This window comes from Corvus kubaryi, unplaced genomic scaffold, assembly GCF_017639235.1.
Source record: "Corvus kubaryi isolate FWS band 111438036 unplaced genomic scaffold, C.kubaryi_AGA036_p1.0 135, whole genome shotgun sequence".
Lineage (NCBI taxonomy): Eukaryota > Metazoa > Chordata > Aves > Passeriformes > Corvidae > Corvus > Corvus kubaryi.
In genome coordinates this window covers 2,862,177-2,880,060 of record NW_024580669.1, presented here as the reverse complement: position 1 = coordinate 2,880,060, position 17,884 = coordinate 2,862,177, and the positions used below count along the sequence as shown (strand labels likewise).

The 17,884-nt window shown below is 44.7% G+C and overlaps 1 protein-coding gene across 2 annotated transcripts in view; it reads left to right on the top strand.

Annotated features, from left to right (window-relative positions):
* Positions 1-15,691, top strand: part of ITIH5 (inter-alpha-trypsin inhibitor heavy chain 5) — a 43,691-nt gene extending 28,000 nt beyond the window's left edge. The window contains exons 8-14 of one of the 2 annotated variants that reach the window (XM_042052672.1): positions 2,546-2,717; positions 5,244-5,553; positions 8,224-8,777; positions 9,139-9,189; positions 10,236-10,352; positions 11,683-12,060; positions 13,020-15,691. In XM_042052672.1, coding sequence (XP_041908606.1) covers positions 2,546-2,717; positions 5,244-5,553; positions 8,224-8,777; positions 9,139-9,189; positions 10,236-10,352; positions 11,683-12,060; positions 13,020-13,318 — 1,881 coding nt within the window. In that variant the 3' untranslated portion in view covers positions 13,319-15,691. Of the gene's footprint in view, positions 1-2,545; positions 2,718-5,243; positions 5,554-8,223; positions 8,778-9,138; positions 9,190-10,235; positions 10,353-11,511; positions 12,061-13,019 lie in introns of those variants that run through there. The other variant, XM_042052678.1, reaches the window with a different exon arrangement.
* The last annotated feature ends 2,193 nt before the right edge of the window (positions 15,692-17,884 follow it).

Sequence of the window (17,884 nt, the reverse complement as noted above, 5' to 3'; positions counted from 1 at the left end):
ACACCAAGCTACTTCTGCTCTGTGTGGTTTTACTTTTTCCTTTCCTTTTCTTTTGGCTGAACACAGGCAAGAATGTCAAAAGGAATTTGTGAGCGCAAGGGAGGTGAGATGCAGTCTCTGCAAGTAGGCCAAAGCAAGATTATTTCTCCTCTTGCCTTGTTCTCAGAAACAGCACAGCTTATTTGGGCCCAATAAATCCCTCTGAGAAAAGTGCAGTTTGACAGAATTGAAAAAAGAACTGAAAAGAGGGGTGATGTAATGGGAGAGGTCAAGCAATGTTAATTATAATCAGAGCTGTAATATAGATAATGAGATTTGGGGAGTTTTTCTTCAAATCATCGCCTCTAGGCACCTCTGTCTCCTTTGTGGGAGCAAAGGAGGATGCTGTACATAGGGAGCTGTTGTGGTCTCGTCGTTCCTTGCTTTAACATCCAGCCCAAATTTCCTTCAGCAGAGCTTGGCATGGAGGCCTGCTCACACACAGGATAGAAGGCTCTCCATTTTCACTTTCTGCTTACTTTGATCCATTTTTTGAAGGACAAATACTCGGGCCAACCTTGTTATCATGGAATAAATCCTAGAGTCCTTTTCTCCGCTGTGTGATTGCTGCCTGTGCATGTGTAGGATGGTTTGGCTGACTGAACTGAGAGCTGGAAACCCCAAGTTTTGTGAAGCTCTTGCTTTCTGACCTTGCATAATTACTAAACTAGCCTATGCCTTGGTTTTCCTCTCTGTAAAATGGGATTTTGAGTGAGGGTTGCTCTGAAGGGTGATGTCATGTATTATCTGAAGCGTTTTTACAATACAAAGGGTGTTGTAAAAGAGGAGATGAGAGTAAAACCTTCTCTTCTTCTCCAAACAGCTGATACTTAGCCCAGCTTTGCCAGTTTCTGTGGACTGCTAGACTGAGGAGAGCCTCCATGTTTGGGGCAGGAGTTCACCTTTGTGGAGGTTTGTTCGGTGCACATCATGATGTGAACCTAGTGGGGTTCTCCCTTTCTCTTTGAAAGAGTCTTTTCCACCAGCATTTGCTTCAATATTCTTGTCTGTAAAACATGGGGGGACGTGGAGGAATGTTCCAGCTAAGAAAATGGAGGGATTAATCCTGAGATCCCTGCAGAGGAAAATGATTTGTACACAGGACAGAAACAGGCAGGGAGAGTCTCCAGACCTAGCTCCAGAATGTTTGAAGCTACGGGAAATATTCCTCTTAATTTCAGGTGGACTGGGAGCCAAGGCACCAGCTGTGAGGATTAGATTTGTTTGCAGTTGCATCATTGCATCATCATCTTCCATGCAGAATCCAGGGGGATATTGATGACACAGCTTGATCAGTCCTTTGAGCCCCTTTCCAAACTGTCTTTACATAGCAACATCAGGCCCAGGCTCAACTGCTTTCCAGCACTGCTGATTACTTCTATATTTTTCCTGGAGAAGCCCTTTGCATATTTTCCTGACAGGCAGGAGAGAAACCTTTAGGTGCTGATGAGCCAACCATATTATTTCCTGCATAGCTTTCCTTGGAATTTGGAAGGCTTAATGGTGGCCAAAAAGGGGCTGAGCTGAGACTCTGCTGATCCCTCTACTTAGATATTGCCTCATAGTCGTCCTGTGTGTTTTGCATCCAAATATAGGGTATGTTTGCACGGACAGAGGCTGCTTTTGGACAACTTCTCTGAGTCTTACTCAACTGAAGTCTGTCTCCATGTGAACGCAGCTGCATGGCTGCTAAATCCAAGCTGGTCACACTGGGGGGAGCTGGACACCTCTGCAGTCCTCCTCTTGCCTTTTTCTCAGTGGTCTGGATTTCCCAGAACCCAGGATCCTTGACCTCTTTTGCTAAGAACTCTTCTTGTGACCAGCTTTCCTCATTCTGTTGCCTGTATTTACACAGGATGATGAACGGTTGGCATACTGGTGAAAAACAACATGCCTGGAACAAAATTGACTGGCAGGTAGAATCTGCATTGACTAGTCAGGACTTCTTTTTATATCTAATTAATTGGATATATTAACCTAAACATTTATTAATTGCTGAAACTATTCATTAGAGTATATATATAGCAAATAGCATCCTAATTATGAACAGAGAATGTGCATCCTTTGACATGTTTAGAGGTTTTTTTAACATAGAAGTAACCTATTTTAAATATATGCCACTTACTGCAAGTCTAGAGGGCATTAGACAAACTCTATGATGTTTTTGTTATTAGTCATAATTCACTGTCCCTTGATTCAGAGCATGGTTCTGCCAGTCACTGGGAGCTTTTATCCTAATTGTGATGCCTGATTTTTAAGCTTAGTTAGGTCTAGACGTGCCTCACAAGCCCTTTTTGGCAAGAGTTGTTTTTCATCTCATATTTGCCCACCCCTGGCACCACAGAGATCAGGCCTTAGGACAGGGATGGACACCCCAATTTTCTTCCTCAGCCAAACTGGCAGTGTAGAAATATCTAATAGATCAGTGAACATCTTAAAATTAAATTCTTACCCACTAGAACACTGACAGCTGTGTCTACTGGTCTCCTTTCTGTTCTCTTTCTAGACCAAAGAAGCTCTCTTCACAATTCTCCAGGACCTAAGGCCTGAAGATCACTTCAATATCATCGGCTTTTCCAACCGAATAAAGGTCTGGCAGCAGGACCGGCTGGTGCCAGTTACTCCAAATAACATCAGGGATGCCAAAAAGTACATCCATAACATGTCACCTACTGGAGGTATGACCAGAGATATGGATGGGATTAATTGTGTTACCCAGTTGACTACAACAGGACAGAGAGTGGTGAATGTGGTCCTGGAGCATGTAGCAATGAAAAGACACGGGGATTTAGGTCATGGGACAAGGGGATTCCTTCATCTCCACTCAGGGTTATGTGGTCTTTATTAACATATGTGATGGGAAGGTTTCCTCAGATCCTGCCCATTGCAGGGGGTTTGGACTAGATGGCCTTTAAATATTCCCTCCAACCAAAATTACTCTATGATTCTATATACTTATTAAACCCAGTTTGATTTCATTCTCTTGTTTATCTGGTGACACCCTAGGAGTGGGAAAGCTTCCAAGGTTATTTCTTAAGGACACAGGTGAAACCATACCCTGGAGAAGGACACACAGGACCAGTATTGTGCAGTTTTTGAAAGGCTCTGTGCAAGCAGGCACATGATTTTGTCTGGGCTGGAAACCCCAGAGATGGAACATCCACTGTGGGATGTGGGATTGCCTTCTGCAGGGGCTTCTCACCTAGTACTCTCTTCTTGTCTCTACCAAGGAGTAGCCAAAATGATATTTAAGAATTTCTCAGCCCTTTTTGCTTGTGCTTTGTTGCCAGGAGGGAAGAGGGCAGAGGAGAAGACCCCAGACCAGTGGCAGAGTGCAGGCATGATTTTTAATTTGATTCACAGGTCTCCTGTGAGGCTATGGACAGTAGTATAAAAAATCCCCAACTATGGTGAGGTTTGTAATCAAACATATTCCAGCAGCTGTGCCCAGAGAGCTGCAAAATGACCTATTCAAATCCTTCCCTGTGGAAGTAATCACAGCTGCTTGAAGGTCAGGTAGGGCCTTCCCATGGCTGCCCCTGAGCAGTGACCACTCCTAGCAGAGGAAACCCTCTGATGGAAAAACACGGCAAACAGGATGGTTGGCTGTGCTGTTTGTGTGGTGAGAGGAATTGTTCAGGAAGTGGTCAAGGGACCTGCCCAGTTAAACAATTACCAATAGTGGGACTAAACTCAGAGAACAAAGCCTTTTACTCCTGAAGTGCCAAGAGAGCTGTGCAGGAGCCAGCTGGGTTTGCCCATGAACCTGCCAGAGAACAAAAGTAAAAGGAAATGATTGACTGTGGTTCAACAGGAAGATGCAGTGATTCTCCACCACAGGTACTTCAGCTTTGGCTAACTGTGTTTTCCCTATAAAGGTGCTATTCCTTGAGTATCTTCCAGTGAACATGAACACACACAAAGAACACGGTGTGGTTACACTCCTGTGTTGTACTTTCACACCAAAGAAACGGGAGAAAAATCCTGCTGCTAAATACCTGAGCATGTGGCAAAAGGCATTTTTCAGTGCTTAGTAGTGCTGTGATATGACTGAGTTTAAAATTACACACACTGCTACATAGAATGGTTTTCTCCTCTTTCTGAGGAAAAAGTTCTGAAATTTTGAGTCTGCCTGGAGACTGAGAGATTGTTAGGGTGCTTAGGTGCAGGTTTTTTGGTTGAAAATCATTTTGCAAAAGACAGAGTCAGGATTTTTGGACTTTTCAGAAGTCTTTGCTGCTTTTCTGTTCCTTGTCTTGCTGCAGTCACTGGAGCTGTGCACACTGAGTGTCTAGGTATGTGCTGCACGGTCAGCCTTCTATCACATCCTGTTGATAACCTTCCTAGATCTCCCTTTCCGGACCCCCAGGAGTCAGCTGTGTATGGCTCTTAACCCATTTCACCTGCTTTGTTTTCTAAGAGCTGTTTTTAACCCAGATGTGCTGATTTTGAAGAGGTCCCACAGCCAACCCCTCTGTGCTTTGACTAGAAATACATGGAGAAAGGGAATACTTGTACTCATTTTCCTGTTTTCCCTTTTTTATTTCATTTTTTTTTTAACACACAGTGGGCTTGGATCCTTTTCATGGCTATTCTAATGTACATCTGTTCCCTCATTTACTTTGTTTTCTCCCTCCCACCCCACTTCAGGCAGTTCTGTTCTTCACCAGCCAGTTGTTTTGTGCAAACACACTCCTCAGCTAACCAAGCTCTTTCCTTTAAACTTTGTATCCCCCTGGGGTGTGAAGAACAAACCCAACCACTCGTTTTCCCATTTGAAGGCTTTTTTCCTAACTCCAAATGCTGTGCCCTTCAGAAAAAATGAGCAGAACTTTTCCTAGTTCAGATATCATCTGGGAGAGTCCCGTAATTAAGTTTAACCTTTTTTTTTTTGTACCAGCCAGACATGGTATAACTCTGTTTGCCAGGCTGATGGCTGATTGTTGTACACTGAGACATTCAACAGCAATTTCACATGATAAACAGAAATTCATAATTCAATTCATAAGACCATAAACAGCTATGCCAATCTGGTGCTGAGTAACAGAGCTGAACTGAATTAAAGGGCTAGAGCAATTTCATGTGGAGAAAGGGACATCCTGATGTCCAGAGAAGCTGTCACCTCAATAAAGGGAGCTCAGGGAAATTATTCACACCACTCTTAGAAGGGGAAATGAGCTCTAATCATTCTGGTACCTTCCCAGGGACTAATATTAACGGGGCTCTCCAGACTGGGGCAAAGCTGCTGAATGATTACATTGCTCAGAACGACATTGATGCCAGGAGCGTGTCCCTGATCATCTTCCTCACGGATGGGAGGCCAACTGTTGGGGAAACACAGTCATCCAAAATCCTCAGCAACACCAAGGATGCCATCCGGGATAAATTCTGCCTCTTCACCATTGGCATTGGCAATGACGTGGATCACAAGCTGCTGGAGAGGATGGCACTGGAGAACTGTGGCATGACGAGGCTTTTCCAGGAGGATGAGGATGCAGCCAGCCACCTCAAAGGGTTTGTTCTGCTTTTCCTGTTCTTTGGGTTCTCTGGGAAAAGCATTTTGGGATGGAAAATCCTTCAAAGAGACACGGCAAGACATTGGAGTTTCCCTGAGGCTCAGCTCTGGCTGGGAGAGGCAGAGTATGATCAGATACTCTGAATGGCTTCCCAGAAATTTTCTTCTTCTTAGCAGACCCCCTGCATTGCACTGGAGCTTCCCAGCCCCTCAGAACAAGGCATTTGTTTCCCTAATTCAGATTGTTGTTTTGGACATGTAAACCCAGAGAGTGGGGGGCACAGGTCCCAATTCCTCACAGGTAAATGGTGGGGAGAGAGGATGCATTTCATACAACAAATCAACAGCATAAACACCATGGAGGGGATCAGGAATGAAGATTCCAATTTGGAACATAAAATTATTTCTTTATTTTTTAAAAATGACAACCCTTTGCCCAAACTCCAAAATATCTGACTTTGAAAACCACACAAAGATCATTCCTGGGATAACCATATAGTCACTTAATTCTCTCATTCTTTGTGACCCAAACTCCTCACAAGTTTCCTGCAATCCTCATCCTTCAGTAGGACCAGAGATTATGTTCCTCTTTGGTGATCAGGGAGCTGTAGTCCAAGGGGAGACTCTGGTAAGGAACAGCAGAAAGATACATGACCACAGCTCTGACCAAAATGTCTGGCAATGTGTCAGTATTTCGAAATAAAAATGTTTGGCTTTCACTCCCAAAATGTTAGTTTTTTAACCACAAAAGCTGAAAAGAGACAGTTACTAAGTACTGACCTCTCTCCTGGCTCGTGCCCCTGGAGCAATGAATCCAAGCACTTTCCACCAGAGCTTTGCCTTCTGTGGTGGTTATGTGTGGACAAGAATTCCTTCTAAACCAGATTCTGTAGATCCATCTGTCACTCCTCCCGTGTCATTTCCTCCTCAGGACATGTATTTTGGAGAGTAAGTGGAATTCCCTGGCAAATAGAGGTTGTTCTGATTGATTGGGCTACGGGAGCCCAGCGCTGCAAGTACTTGTTCAAACGCCTCTCTGTGATGAACAACTCACTGTTTATCAAGCTCAGTCATGGCAAACCCATTTGGCATCTGGTGCCAAAATTATACAGAAAAGCACAATCACTGCTGGAGGCTGATTCAAACCTCGCTGGGAGGGAAAACCCAAATGGGTGCCAATGTGATTTTTTTTTTGTGCTCAGTGGGTTGTATTTTTATACAGACACTTCCTTGAATTGTACTGTAAGAGAGGTTGTGTATTTCCACCATTTCTTACAACTCAGAAGTTAATTTACAGAGAGTTCTCAAGTTTAATTCAGTCACGTTCTTAAATCTGGTGAGGTCTCTGCATGAAGGACACTGAGTGCTCAGACAGACTTTAAAAGAAAGTCAACCAATTCAGGCTTTGGCTTCCCTTGGAGAGAGAATAAAGCAGAAAGGGTGACTTTAGCTTCCAGACAATCTGTTTAACCAGATGTGTCAAATAAATGCAGCTTGAACTAAAAAAAGGGCTGAGGCCAATTCTTTGTTTATTTACCAAATTAAACTCAAATGACTTGCCAAGAGATGAGCAGTTTGGCATTTAAATGGGAAATATGGGATTCTTGGAGCAGCTTGGGAGGAACCTTCAAAAGCACATTGCTGTAGGGAAAACACAGCACTGTAAACTTGGGCCTTGAGCCTTGTGAAGGTTTTCTGGGCTGTCCAGAGTGAGGTGTTCTCACAAGTGTGGCCGGTCACGTTAACAAGGCATTTTAAGGGTTAACCTCCCTGATTCCATGGAAGCATTGCCTTGCTCCAACAGAAAATCAGCCACGAGGTAGTGAGCTCTCTTGTGCCAGGCTCCCTGTATAGAGTAGCTAGAATTCCTCCATTCCTTGGAAATGTCCTTTTTATGGGGGTCATGGTGAGATTCCTTCTTGATTTTCTTTCTCTGTTGGCCCTCAGAAAACTGTATTCCTGCCTGTCCTACACTGACCAACCCAATCTAGGGGCCTTCCAGAGATTCAGAAGGTTTGGTTTGGATTCTCTTTGGCTTTGAGGGACCTAGCATTTTGGCCTTACAGCTTCTGGCTCTGGGATACCATGTGTAATACCACTAGAAACCTGTGATTAACACCGTCTTGTCTAAGTACATTTTTTAGTAACTGGGCTGCTTTCTGTGAACCTTGGAAGCCAAGAATTTACTTTTAATGTAAACACTTAAGTGATCACAACTATCTCCTTGCAGAGATCTGGAATCACAGTGGAAGGGAGGGGACTGCCAGGCCATGCTGGGATGGTTCTGGACATACCTAAGAGACTGTTTAGATGCCTAAGGAACAGTGAGCACTAAAATGAGGCAGAGAATAATTTTGGTTTACAGGGACCTCTGGAGATCCTGTATTTCAACCTCCTGCTCTGAGAAGAGCTAACTTCAAGTTTAGGTGAGGTTTCTCAAGGCTTTGTCCACTCAGGTTTTGAAAAGCTCTAAGGGCAGAAACACCCCCACCCTGATTCTCTGGGCCCAGTTAGAGTGGATGGGGTAGTTAAAGTTGGTTCCTGATGGCTCAAACTGCTGCTTGAATGATTAGGAGCCCTTTTAGATAACCTGACTGTGTCCTTGGCCATGTACAAGTGGAAGAGTGTGTTCACACAGTGCTAACAGTGAGAAATGTGTCTTGTTTAAGGTTCTATGATGAAATAGGGACACCCCTTCTCTCCGACATCCGCATTGATTACCCTGAAGAAGATGTGGAGCAGGTCACCCAGAACTTCTTCCCCAACTATTTCAATGGCTCTGAAATTATCATAGCCGGCAAACTCATCAACTGCACCTCGGATAAACTCCACGTGGAGGTGACTGCCAGCAATTCCAAGAAGTACATCCTCCTCAAAACAGATGTGGCTATTGACCTGCCGAGCAGGAATGACATCAGAGGCGTCCCCGGCCTGGAGGATGGCAAAGGGGATAATAATTACATTGAGAGGGTATGGAGTTACCTCACCATCAAGGAGTTGCTCAATTCTCGGCTGAAGAGTGATGACAGACAGGAAAAGGACAATTTGATGGAGAAAGCCAAGTCAATGGCCCTGGCTTACAATTTTGTTACCCCCTTCACTGTTCTGAAGATGAAAGAGGCTGGACTCCACTCAGAGCCACCTCAGGAGGAGTTTATCAGCCCTTCTACTGATGGCATTGGGGAAAAGGTGCAGAGCCTGCAGGGGCACAAGGCCCCACCAGGTATGAGAGAAGAATAACCTTGTTCTGGTAAGAAATATTCTTGCATGGGCAATGTCTCATGGCTGACTTTGGCACGGGGGGTGAGTTAGACAATGAACTGAAGGGTAAAGATGAGATTTTCATACCAATTTTGCTAATTGTGGGCTGGGTAACCCTAAGAAAGCCTTTTAGGCCCCTCACTCACCCCCTTGAAGCACTTACTACTCTGCAGGAACCACTGGGGAAAAACTGGTGTTCTACATGAAGTTTAAAGGAATATATCCCATAATCTCTCTGAATAATATTTGGGGAACATTATTATAATATGTCTCTTCCTGCTGCTCCATTAGTAATTGTAACAGCCTTCCTTCCCCACTTCTAGGTATACGCAGGGAGCACGACAAACAGAGAATTAAAATCTCCAAAACTTCAGGTCAGTGTCTGTTTTCATGCCTTTAATAATGCAAAATAATAGTGGCTGATTTATGGAAACCTCAGATGCATATCACTGTGGCATAACCATCCCAGTGACCAGCCAAAATTCTGTTTGTTAGACCTACAGAGTAGGGAGGAAAATGAAAACAAAACCGAAATACAGAGAGGATGAGTAATGAGAAGGAGTTGTGAGCAAGGCAGATGATCTGTAACACTTGATCCTCATATGTGAGATTTCTGTAGGTTAGGGGAGAACAGAAACACATTCTCTCTGTATTAGAAATAGTCAAAAAACTTTTTATAAAGTAATAATGCTGAAACATAAAGATGTCGTTGAAGATGGAAAAAAGAGAAAATTCTGTATAGTATTTTACAATTTTCCTGCACCTCTACTTAACTTTTCAAATATTAAACACTGAAGAATAAGTCTACAGCAAGATTTCGGACTTGAATTTCTCTTGATAGGGTCAATTTTACCTTAGAAACTAGGATTTTTGGCTTGCCTTAATAATGGCAGATGTCTGATAGTTGATGATAGGTCAAGGATTGTTGAAAAATTAGGATTGTGGGATCAACAGCTGCTGTTGACTGCTCCAATCTGATACCGAGGGCCAGGAGGGGTCAGTGTGAGGTGCACCCATGCAGCAGCCCTTGGTTAGAAAGCACATTTCTGTGTGCTTTGGGGGATGTAGCCTGCCAAGAAAGTATGGAGGAGTTCAAAACACCTACATGGTAATTCCCATAAATCACTGAAATTATATTCCAGGAAGAAAATATCCTGATTTTCACCTAGACTGTTTTGGGTTTTGAGTTGTCATTGAAAACCCAACCTCTTCGTGAGTAAAACAAAACAACCTTTGTGATAAACAAAGCAAAACTTGGCATTTCCTGGCAAACTCCATCTGACCCTGTAAAAACAACAAACCAGGAGGACTTAGAAAAAACAGGGACAAACACACTTTAAAGAGTTTTGCTGCAATCTTGGACGCTGCACTTTTGTGCGAGCCTCTCACAGTTATTATCTGTTTTTCCATGTCTTCTCAGCGGATGGGGACCCTCACTTTGTCATTGATTTTCCTGCCAGCAAGTTCTCTGTCTGCTTCAATATTGATGGAGAACCAGGGGACATTCTCCGGCTGGTCTCTGATCACAAGGAATCTGGTGAGCAGCCAAGTCAAGCAGTTTCTTGCAGAGGAAAACCAAAGTGTAAGGCCAGCCCTGCAAGAGTAAGACCAAGCACAAGGTGCTTCACAGGGAAGAAAGTGATAGGAAATTAGAAAAAGTTTCTTCTGTGGTTCAACTTCACCCAGTTACAAAGTCACAGTTTGCAAATAAAAGATCTGGACTCACCAAAATTACTCTGCTATGGGAATTTCCCTCTTTACTTACAGTACTGTTTGGTTTAGGACAGAGCAAAGCACCCAAACAGGCTCACCAAGCACCATGGCTCTTTTAGTAAAGAAACCACCAAACTGGCTAGCGAGTCACGACACACATGTCAAAACCCACATGATTCAGGACCTGCTTTACCCAAGCCAGCCTGATCCTCAGGGGCCCAAAGTGTGGTCTGATCCGATCTGGAATGCTAAGCAGGGCAGCTAATAAGCAGATTATGTCCTGAGCAGGGCAACAGTGGGAGAAAGGGGTGTTGAAACCAGAAACAATTCACAGACTTGTTTTACAAAACCCTACAATAAAGCTGTAAGGATTCTGTTTCGTGTGGCAGTGGTCTAGCCCCCATATTTGTGTTCATGTCTGCCTTAGTAAGATACAGCTCCAGGCAATGCTTCCTTTCAACTTATTTCACAGACTGTTTGTGCTACTGCTTGAATGATTTCGTGGCTCAAATTGCAGAATGAGCTTGAGCAAAACAGACTCTGTAGCACTAGAACCTTGAGTCCTTGAAGACAGAAATGAGAGATCCCATCAGGAATGATGGGATATGGAGCTAATTTCATCTTCGTGTTAATGGCTTGGGTTTAGCTTGTTAGCAACAAGCCTCCTCAATTGTCACCGTTCAGTGTGTCTTTAGAGGCTTGTGGGAAGTGAGTCACTGTCTTATGGACAGTAAGTCACAAAAATTATTAAAATGACTGGGAATCTTACTGTGGACATCTAGGCTTTAATTGACTCCGTGGGATCTTCATCTTAGAATACTCAAAAGTGGTTCTTTTTGTGGCATTGTGTACACTGTATGAGGATTAATGGGGCTGGGGGCACCTGCCTGCAGAGAAGGCCAGTATTTCTGAGCTTGGGTAAATTTATGTGCTCTGTATGAGGTGAAAATTTTATAACAGACTGATTATACTCTTTTGAATAGTGGTAAGTGAAATAATTGAGCACGAGATGGTGAGCCTGCATGTCCTCAGTCACAAGCCTTGTGTCATTGAGACAATAGACCTATTCCTTCTGGGCCCCTTCCAACTCTGACTGTTCTGTGACTCTGGGATCCTGGGATCCAGCTTTCATTTACTGATTGTTCTCCTGCAAGGTGTAACTGTGAATGGACAATTAATTGGAGCTCCCGCACCACCCAACGGCCACAAGAAGCATCGGACTTACTTCAGCACCATCACCATCCTCAGCAATAAGCCAGAGAGGTCTTACCTGGAGATCACACCCAGGAGGGTCATCCTGGATGATGGGGAAAGGCTCGTCCTGTCCTGTGGCCGGAGTGCTGTCGTGCGAAGCAGGAGCCTCGAGGTGTCCATCTCTGCCTACTCCAACATCACCGTGACGATCCGGGACTCCATCAGCTTTGTCATCCTCATCCACCACTACAAGAAGCCAGCTCCATACCAGAGGAATCACCTGGGGTTCTACATCTCCAACAGTAAAGGCCTCTCTTCTGACTCCCACGGGCTACTGGGTAGGTGACAGGTTCTCAGGTTCAGAGCTCTAAATCAGACAAAAATGATCCTTCCGAGCAGAGACAGGAAAAAGGCAGGTGGGGATTAAGTTCCCAGGTCCTCTCTCAAACAACTTCTCTATTTTTAGTATCTCCTACTCCTCTCCTGTCTTTTCCTATGAGCTACCTCTCCCTATCCCAGCTGTGCCTGGTTTTCACATTTCCACTCTTTTAATGATCAATACAGTTACTATTAGAATACAGTACTTGATGGTCCCAATACAGAGACAGAAACCAAATCTTCCCCAAGAACTTTTTATGGCCCCTTTTTTCCAAATGTCAAGTGAAAGAAGAGCCACCCTACCTTTTGAAGGAACTAGGCTTTAGGTAGGCTCAGCCAATGAGAAGTATTAATGGTTTTGGTCACGTATGGGTGCAGAACTCTAAAACTTTTACCATAGTTTCTGTGTCACTCAGACACCCCCAGGTGAAGCAGGAGGTGATCCCTTAGGAGTGGGTTTTAGCCTCAGGCCAGTCTCATGCACAAACCTCTAAATCCACACTTAGGTTTGGCCTAGAAGAACTTGCTCCCAAGAAGGCAAGGGAAGAGAACTTGAAGCTTCAGGCCTAGAACTTATTGCTTGCTGATGGGCATTGTGTGGGTTATTAACCTCTAGTAACCATGTCCCACAGAAGAGAACTTACTACTGGCACCTAAAAAGGCTCTTGAGCTCTTTAGTGTACTTTGACTTGTGGTTAAAAAAATAAAAAAAAAAAGGTAGGGTTTTATTCTAACCTCTGTGTTTGTGGGATTTAGAAAAGAATCACAGGAACAAGATTCATCCTGTTGTTGCAGAGAAGCCCTTTAGAAACCCGTAAGCTGAGAATCCTCCAATGTGTCCTACCAAAAAAACCACAAACCACAACAATTTATAAACAGGCACAGATCAGCCAGTCATGGACTCGATCTTGCCTTGCAGGTCAGTTCTTGAACCATGAAGTTAAGCTTCTTCAGGAATCTCTAAGCACACATCGTCAGGAGGCTGGGCAGAACCAAACGGAGCCGTTGAAGGCAAACCCTACAAACACCCTGAAGGTGAAGGGACGGCTCGTTCCTGTTGTGTGGAAGCAGAGGAGGATCTACAATGGCCAGCAGGAAGTCAACTGCTGGTTTGCCAAAAACAACGCAGACAAACTGATCGATGGGAGCTATAAGGACTATCTGGCTTCTCATCCCTTCGACACAGGGACCAGCTTTGGGACGATCAACAGTCTTTAAGAGCGGTCACAACAATGTGCTGCGGCAGCACGGGTGACAGCAGGTCCCTTCTGAAGCCTCTATTAGGCAACTTATGAATATTTTCTTACTTTTTGGTGCCAAAGAAATCAAGGATTTTACCCTTGAAAATCAGCTGTCTCTCTTTCATGCTAGATGAACACTGTTCATCAAATTCCTGAAGAAAAAGAAGGCTGGGGTGAAGGGATGTGGTTAAAGGCATGATTGGTGCTCTCCCAGTGGGAAGGGAGGGAGAAATAAGCCAGTGAACAGTGAGTGCAGAGGCTGCTGGCCTTAAAACAAACCCATGCAAGGATCTGTGCAATACCCCCTGGGGCTAGTGGGTCACTCCATGGGAGGCACATCATACAGCACAGTGCCTGTTGAGGCGATATGCTTTGCAAAGAAGTCACTTGGAGCACCTGCTCCAACCTTGGTCCATGGGGAAAGGAGAGAAAGACAGAGAGAGGAGAGGTGGGTGGATATTCACCTGCAGTGCCCCATTAGCATCAAACAAAATCAAAACCTTAAATCAACAGGCCACAGGAGGTTATTGCTTTCCTGGTTAGTGGGATGAGGTCTGCATTTGCCAATAAGCATGATGTTCTCTGAACCACGACAGACCCTTAAAACAGTGGTGAAAACCTTGATGTGGTTTATTGCTGTCTTTTAAGCACACAGGCTGTGTGCTTAAAAAGCACCTCTGGTCCTCAGCAGCAACAGGAGTGGTGCAGGCTCCCAATCCATGGAGCAGTTAATTCAACGTAATTCAATTTAAATAACATTGCAGGGTTAGTGATTTCTTGAGTCTTGACTCCCTCAGAGAGAAACAAAGTTCCACCGTGAGCTTCCAACAGACCTGCCACGTCCTTGAGCATCACATCCCTTCTATTCAGCGAAGATTAAAATTTCCTAAGGGATGACAAACCAGAACCCACGACAGCTTGTGAGCCTACAAAGCAGCCTCTTGAATTTCGGCTAGACGTCTCTAGCTGCTTTTGTAATCAGGGAGGAAGTCTTTATTTATTCCAAATTGTCAAAAAATTTTCATCCCGATTTCCCCTGGCTTCTTCTCCTTCCTTACACTGCAGGAATTTGTGCGCAGCAGGAATTTGGCAGCAGGAGGTTACAGAAGGGTCTGCCAGCCACCCCCACTGCAGGTGGTGCTCCAAACCCAAAACTGCAAGGCTGTGGTGTATTTTAAAGTGAGGCATCACTGAGCAATGCTATAGATCAGCCACAGGGGAGTTTTAGCAGAGAACTTGTCCAAAGAGGACTTGACAACCACAAAGACATTTACATGGCAAGGCCAAACTGAGCTCATGTGTACTCTGCCTTTCCAGAATTGAGAAGGAGGGAGGCTGGGTGTGGAAGCATCTCCAGGAATTAAATTATATCCATGTGTTAGAAGAAAATAGTTGCCAGAGACCTACAGAAATAGGTTCAATCTTGACTGATTTTTTTGCATATTTAACAATTAAATCATATTGTTTCTGTAGGAGCTCCAGCTGCTGGGGATGGGGTGGTGATCTTCCAGTTGCTTGATCAGCTCGTTAGAGCTGCAAGCACCGTGGCAGCAGAGCAGGTGGCAAGCACGGTCTCTTACTCACACCATGTGCTGCCTGGAAGAGGGAAACAGCTAAAAGCACCGAGCAAGGTTTAACTGCACTCTGGAAGATCCTTACGGAGAGCTCAGTTAGTACAAAACTCATGCCAAGGCTCGTACTTTGGAACAGAACATAAAGAAGAAACTACTGCTTTGGGCCCTGCTATCTTGAGAAACAGCTCTCCTGCGAGGGAGAACTGAAGGCAAGACCTTCAGCACAGTCCTGAGTGTGGAATAATAGCAGAGGCTTAATGCTCTGCAGTTTGCTCACGGGCCAGAAAGAGATGAGGAACAGCTGTGAAGTTGACTTCTCTGCCCAAGAAGACAGTAGGAAGATCACCCACAGCCCACATCCAACCAACCTCCTATTTCACTAGCATAGAGTCAACAGGACAGTGGCAGTGGCTTTCTAGACGCTCCAGGGTTTGGCAGGTGTTTCCATACTGTCCTTATGGACCCCTTCCTTCTCCTCCCACATTGTGCTGTCCATGTGTATTGCTAAGGGGAGTGACTGGCTTAGGCTCTCCCATCATCTCTTCTGTATATAGATATGTATATAATATATATAAACACACACCTACTGCTAATAATTCAGGTGCATCATTGCTCCTCTTTCTCCTCCTCCAGCCAAGGAAACGCATTTCTGTCAGGGCCTGAAGATAGCAATGATCAAGTCCAACTTCTCAGCGATATGAAGCACCTGGAGCAATATACTCAAAGTCTCCTTAAGGCTCCAGTTATCCATTTCACAATAAATATTTTACAGTGAACACTGCAGTGAAGCTTTCATTTGGCAAAGATAAAACAAGCTTTGAAGCTAAGGTTGTGTGTGTTTTATGCTGCTGGACTGAAAGAACCACTCACAAGTTAACAGTAAGTTGGGAACCAAAGTAATTTCAGTGGAAAATTAAAGGTCACTGATGTTCTGTAGTCTCTATACACTTGGTAGGAGGCAAGAACAGACCCTAGGGTTTTACTCCCACATTACAATGAGAGTTTAACCACAGACTTTAAATACAGTAGAATAGGACGTGGGAAAACAGTTTGTGCTCCTGCTGCCCCAAGAGCAAAGGCAGGTCATGGACTGTAAACTTCAATTTTTTGGGGCATCACAACACTTCCCTCTCTCATGAGGGGGAATACATTCAGGCTTGGTACTCAAAGCCCTTCATGCTAGCCCAGAGAGCTCCCAGACCTCCACTGCAACAACTGCATAGAGATGCATTTGTTCTCATTTCCAAGAGTGTCACAGAGCACTTGGATTCACAGGGATATGGCTAAAGATTGCACTGCTCAGACAGCTCAGGAACGAGGCTGAGCAATCACTGTGGAGTGCAATGGAAACAATTGCACAGCACTATTTCAGAGATGGGAAGGGAACAGGGCTGCTGAAACAGCACTGGCTACACAAGGACTGAGAGGGAGAACCTTCCCCCACATCTTACTCGTCCTGCTATTGCCTGTTGAGAACCTTCTCAGACAGGTTCAGCTAAGGGCTAAAATGAAGGTCATGTCACTCACAGTCCATTTTAGGACAAGGACATTGCTTTGGCCAAATTTGCATTCTTCACCCATTGCAGGGTTGCACTATGCAGCCCTACAGCAAGAGCAAAACCCCAAATACCAGTGCACCTCCTAACAGGGACCCAGTTTCTAAGCCCAAGGGAAAGTCATTTTAATCTATTTCCAGTCAAAACCTTACACAGCACAGGACTTACTCCAGCCCCTACCAGTGCACAGCTCCCCAGACAAGCAGAAGTTGTGCTGTGAAACACACTGCACTGAGCCATATAAATAAACTATTCAGAGAGCTGTGTGCCACGTGCTCCAAAAGCCTTTTGATGTGCCAGCAGAAGCAGGATTTTGACCCTTCATTAAGGAAGAAAAACAAAATAGGACTTAATTTCCAGAAAAACAGTTTAAAGCTGCACAGCTGCAAGTGTAGCCAAGCGTGTCTAGTTCACTGAGGGGCATCCGAGACTTTGATTTGCATCTAAGGCTTCAAACCACTTTGAAGTCAGGAGAAAAACAACAAACCAAACCCCCAAAAAACCCCCACCAAGTATCTTCATATGCTCCAAGCTCAGCCTTTACATCTAAATCCATCCAAGTCAGAAAATCCAAATCCTTTATTTTCTACTCCTTAACAAGGGTTGTTTTCTTGGGAAAAATGCAAGGGAAAAATGAAAAGATCATTCCTGTCCATCACTTAAGGGGAGTTGTCTTGCAATAAGCAAAGCCTGGCTACAGCTCCACTAGGGAGACCAGTCCAGTGAATCCTGGATCCCTGCTCCAAGGACTATCCCCCCCTCTGGACTCAGGATGGGTCTCTCCACAGCTGTCTCTGCATCCAGCCTGGGAGTGGGGTGAGGCAGCTGCTCTGTGCTCACTCTCTCCCCAGGACAGCTGCAAAGTGTTTTTGCATTTTTGTGTTTACAGACAAATACAGTTTGCTAAGAGCAAAGCAAACAGGGCAAAGCCCTGCACTTCACACTTGGAGCAAAAAGTGCCAGTCCTGGGGTGACCCATGGCTTTTTCCAGCAGCAGTACTACCCCAGGCCTTTCCTTGCCCGCAGATCAGGGCTGGCTAATGGGGCTTTCAGATTCAGCTTGAATCAGGTCCTGCAGACAGTTCAGATATTTATTTTAAACTAAGTAAAAGGCACGTTCTCAACTTCCAGTAAACACTCCGTTGTAAGGTGGTGACTGGGATCCATCTCTGAGTCTGTTCTGGAGCCCAGCACAGGCTGATGCTGCAGCATCAGGGCTTTGCACTGAAGCAGCTCCTACAGCTCAACCACAAAAACCAAGCTCTGTGGCTCAAACTCTTCATCTGCAGGTTTACCAGAACAGCCCTGCTGCAGAAATGCAATCTTCCCTGGTCAGGAAAGATTTCAGCAGCTCCCCTTCCTCCCTTTCAGTGTTAGGGTTGTGCAGAACATTAAGCACATGAAGGCATTTAA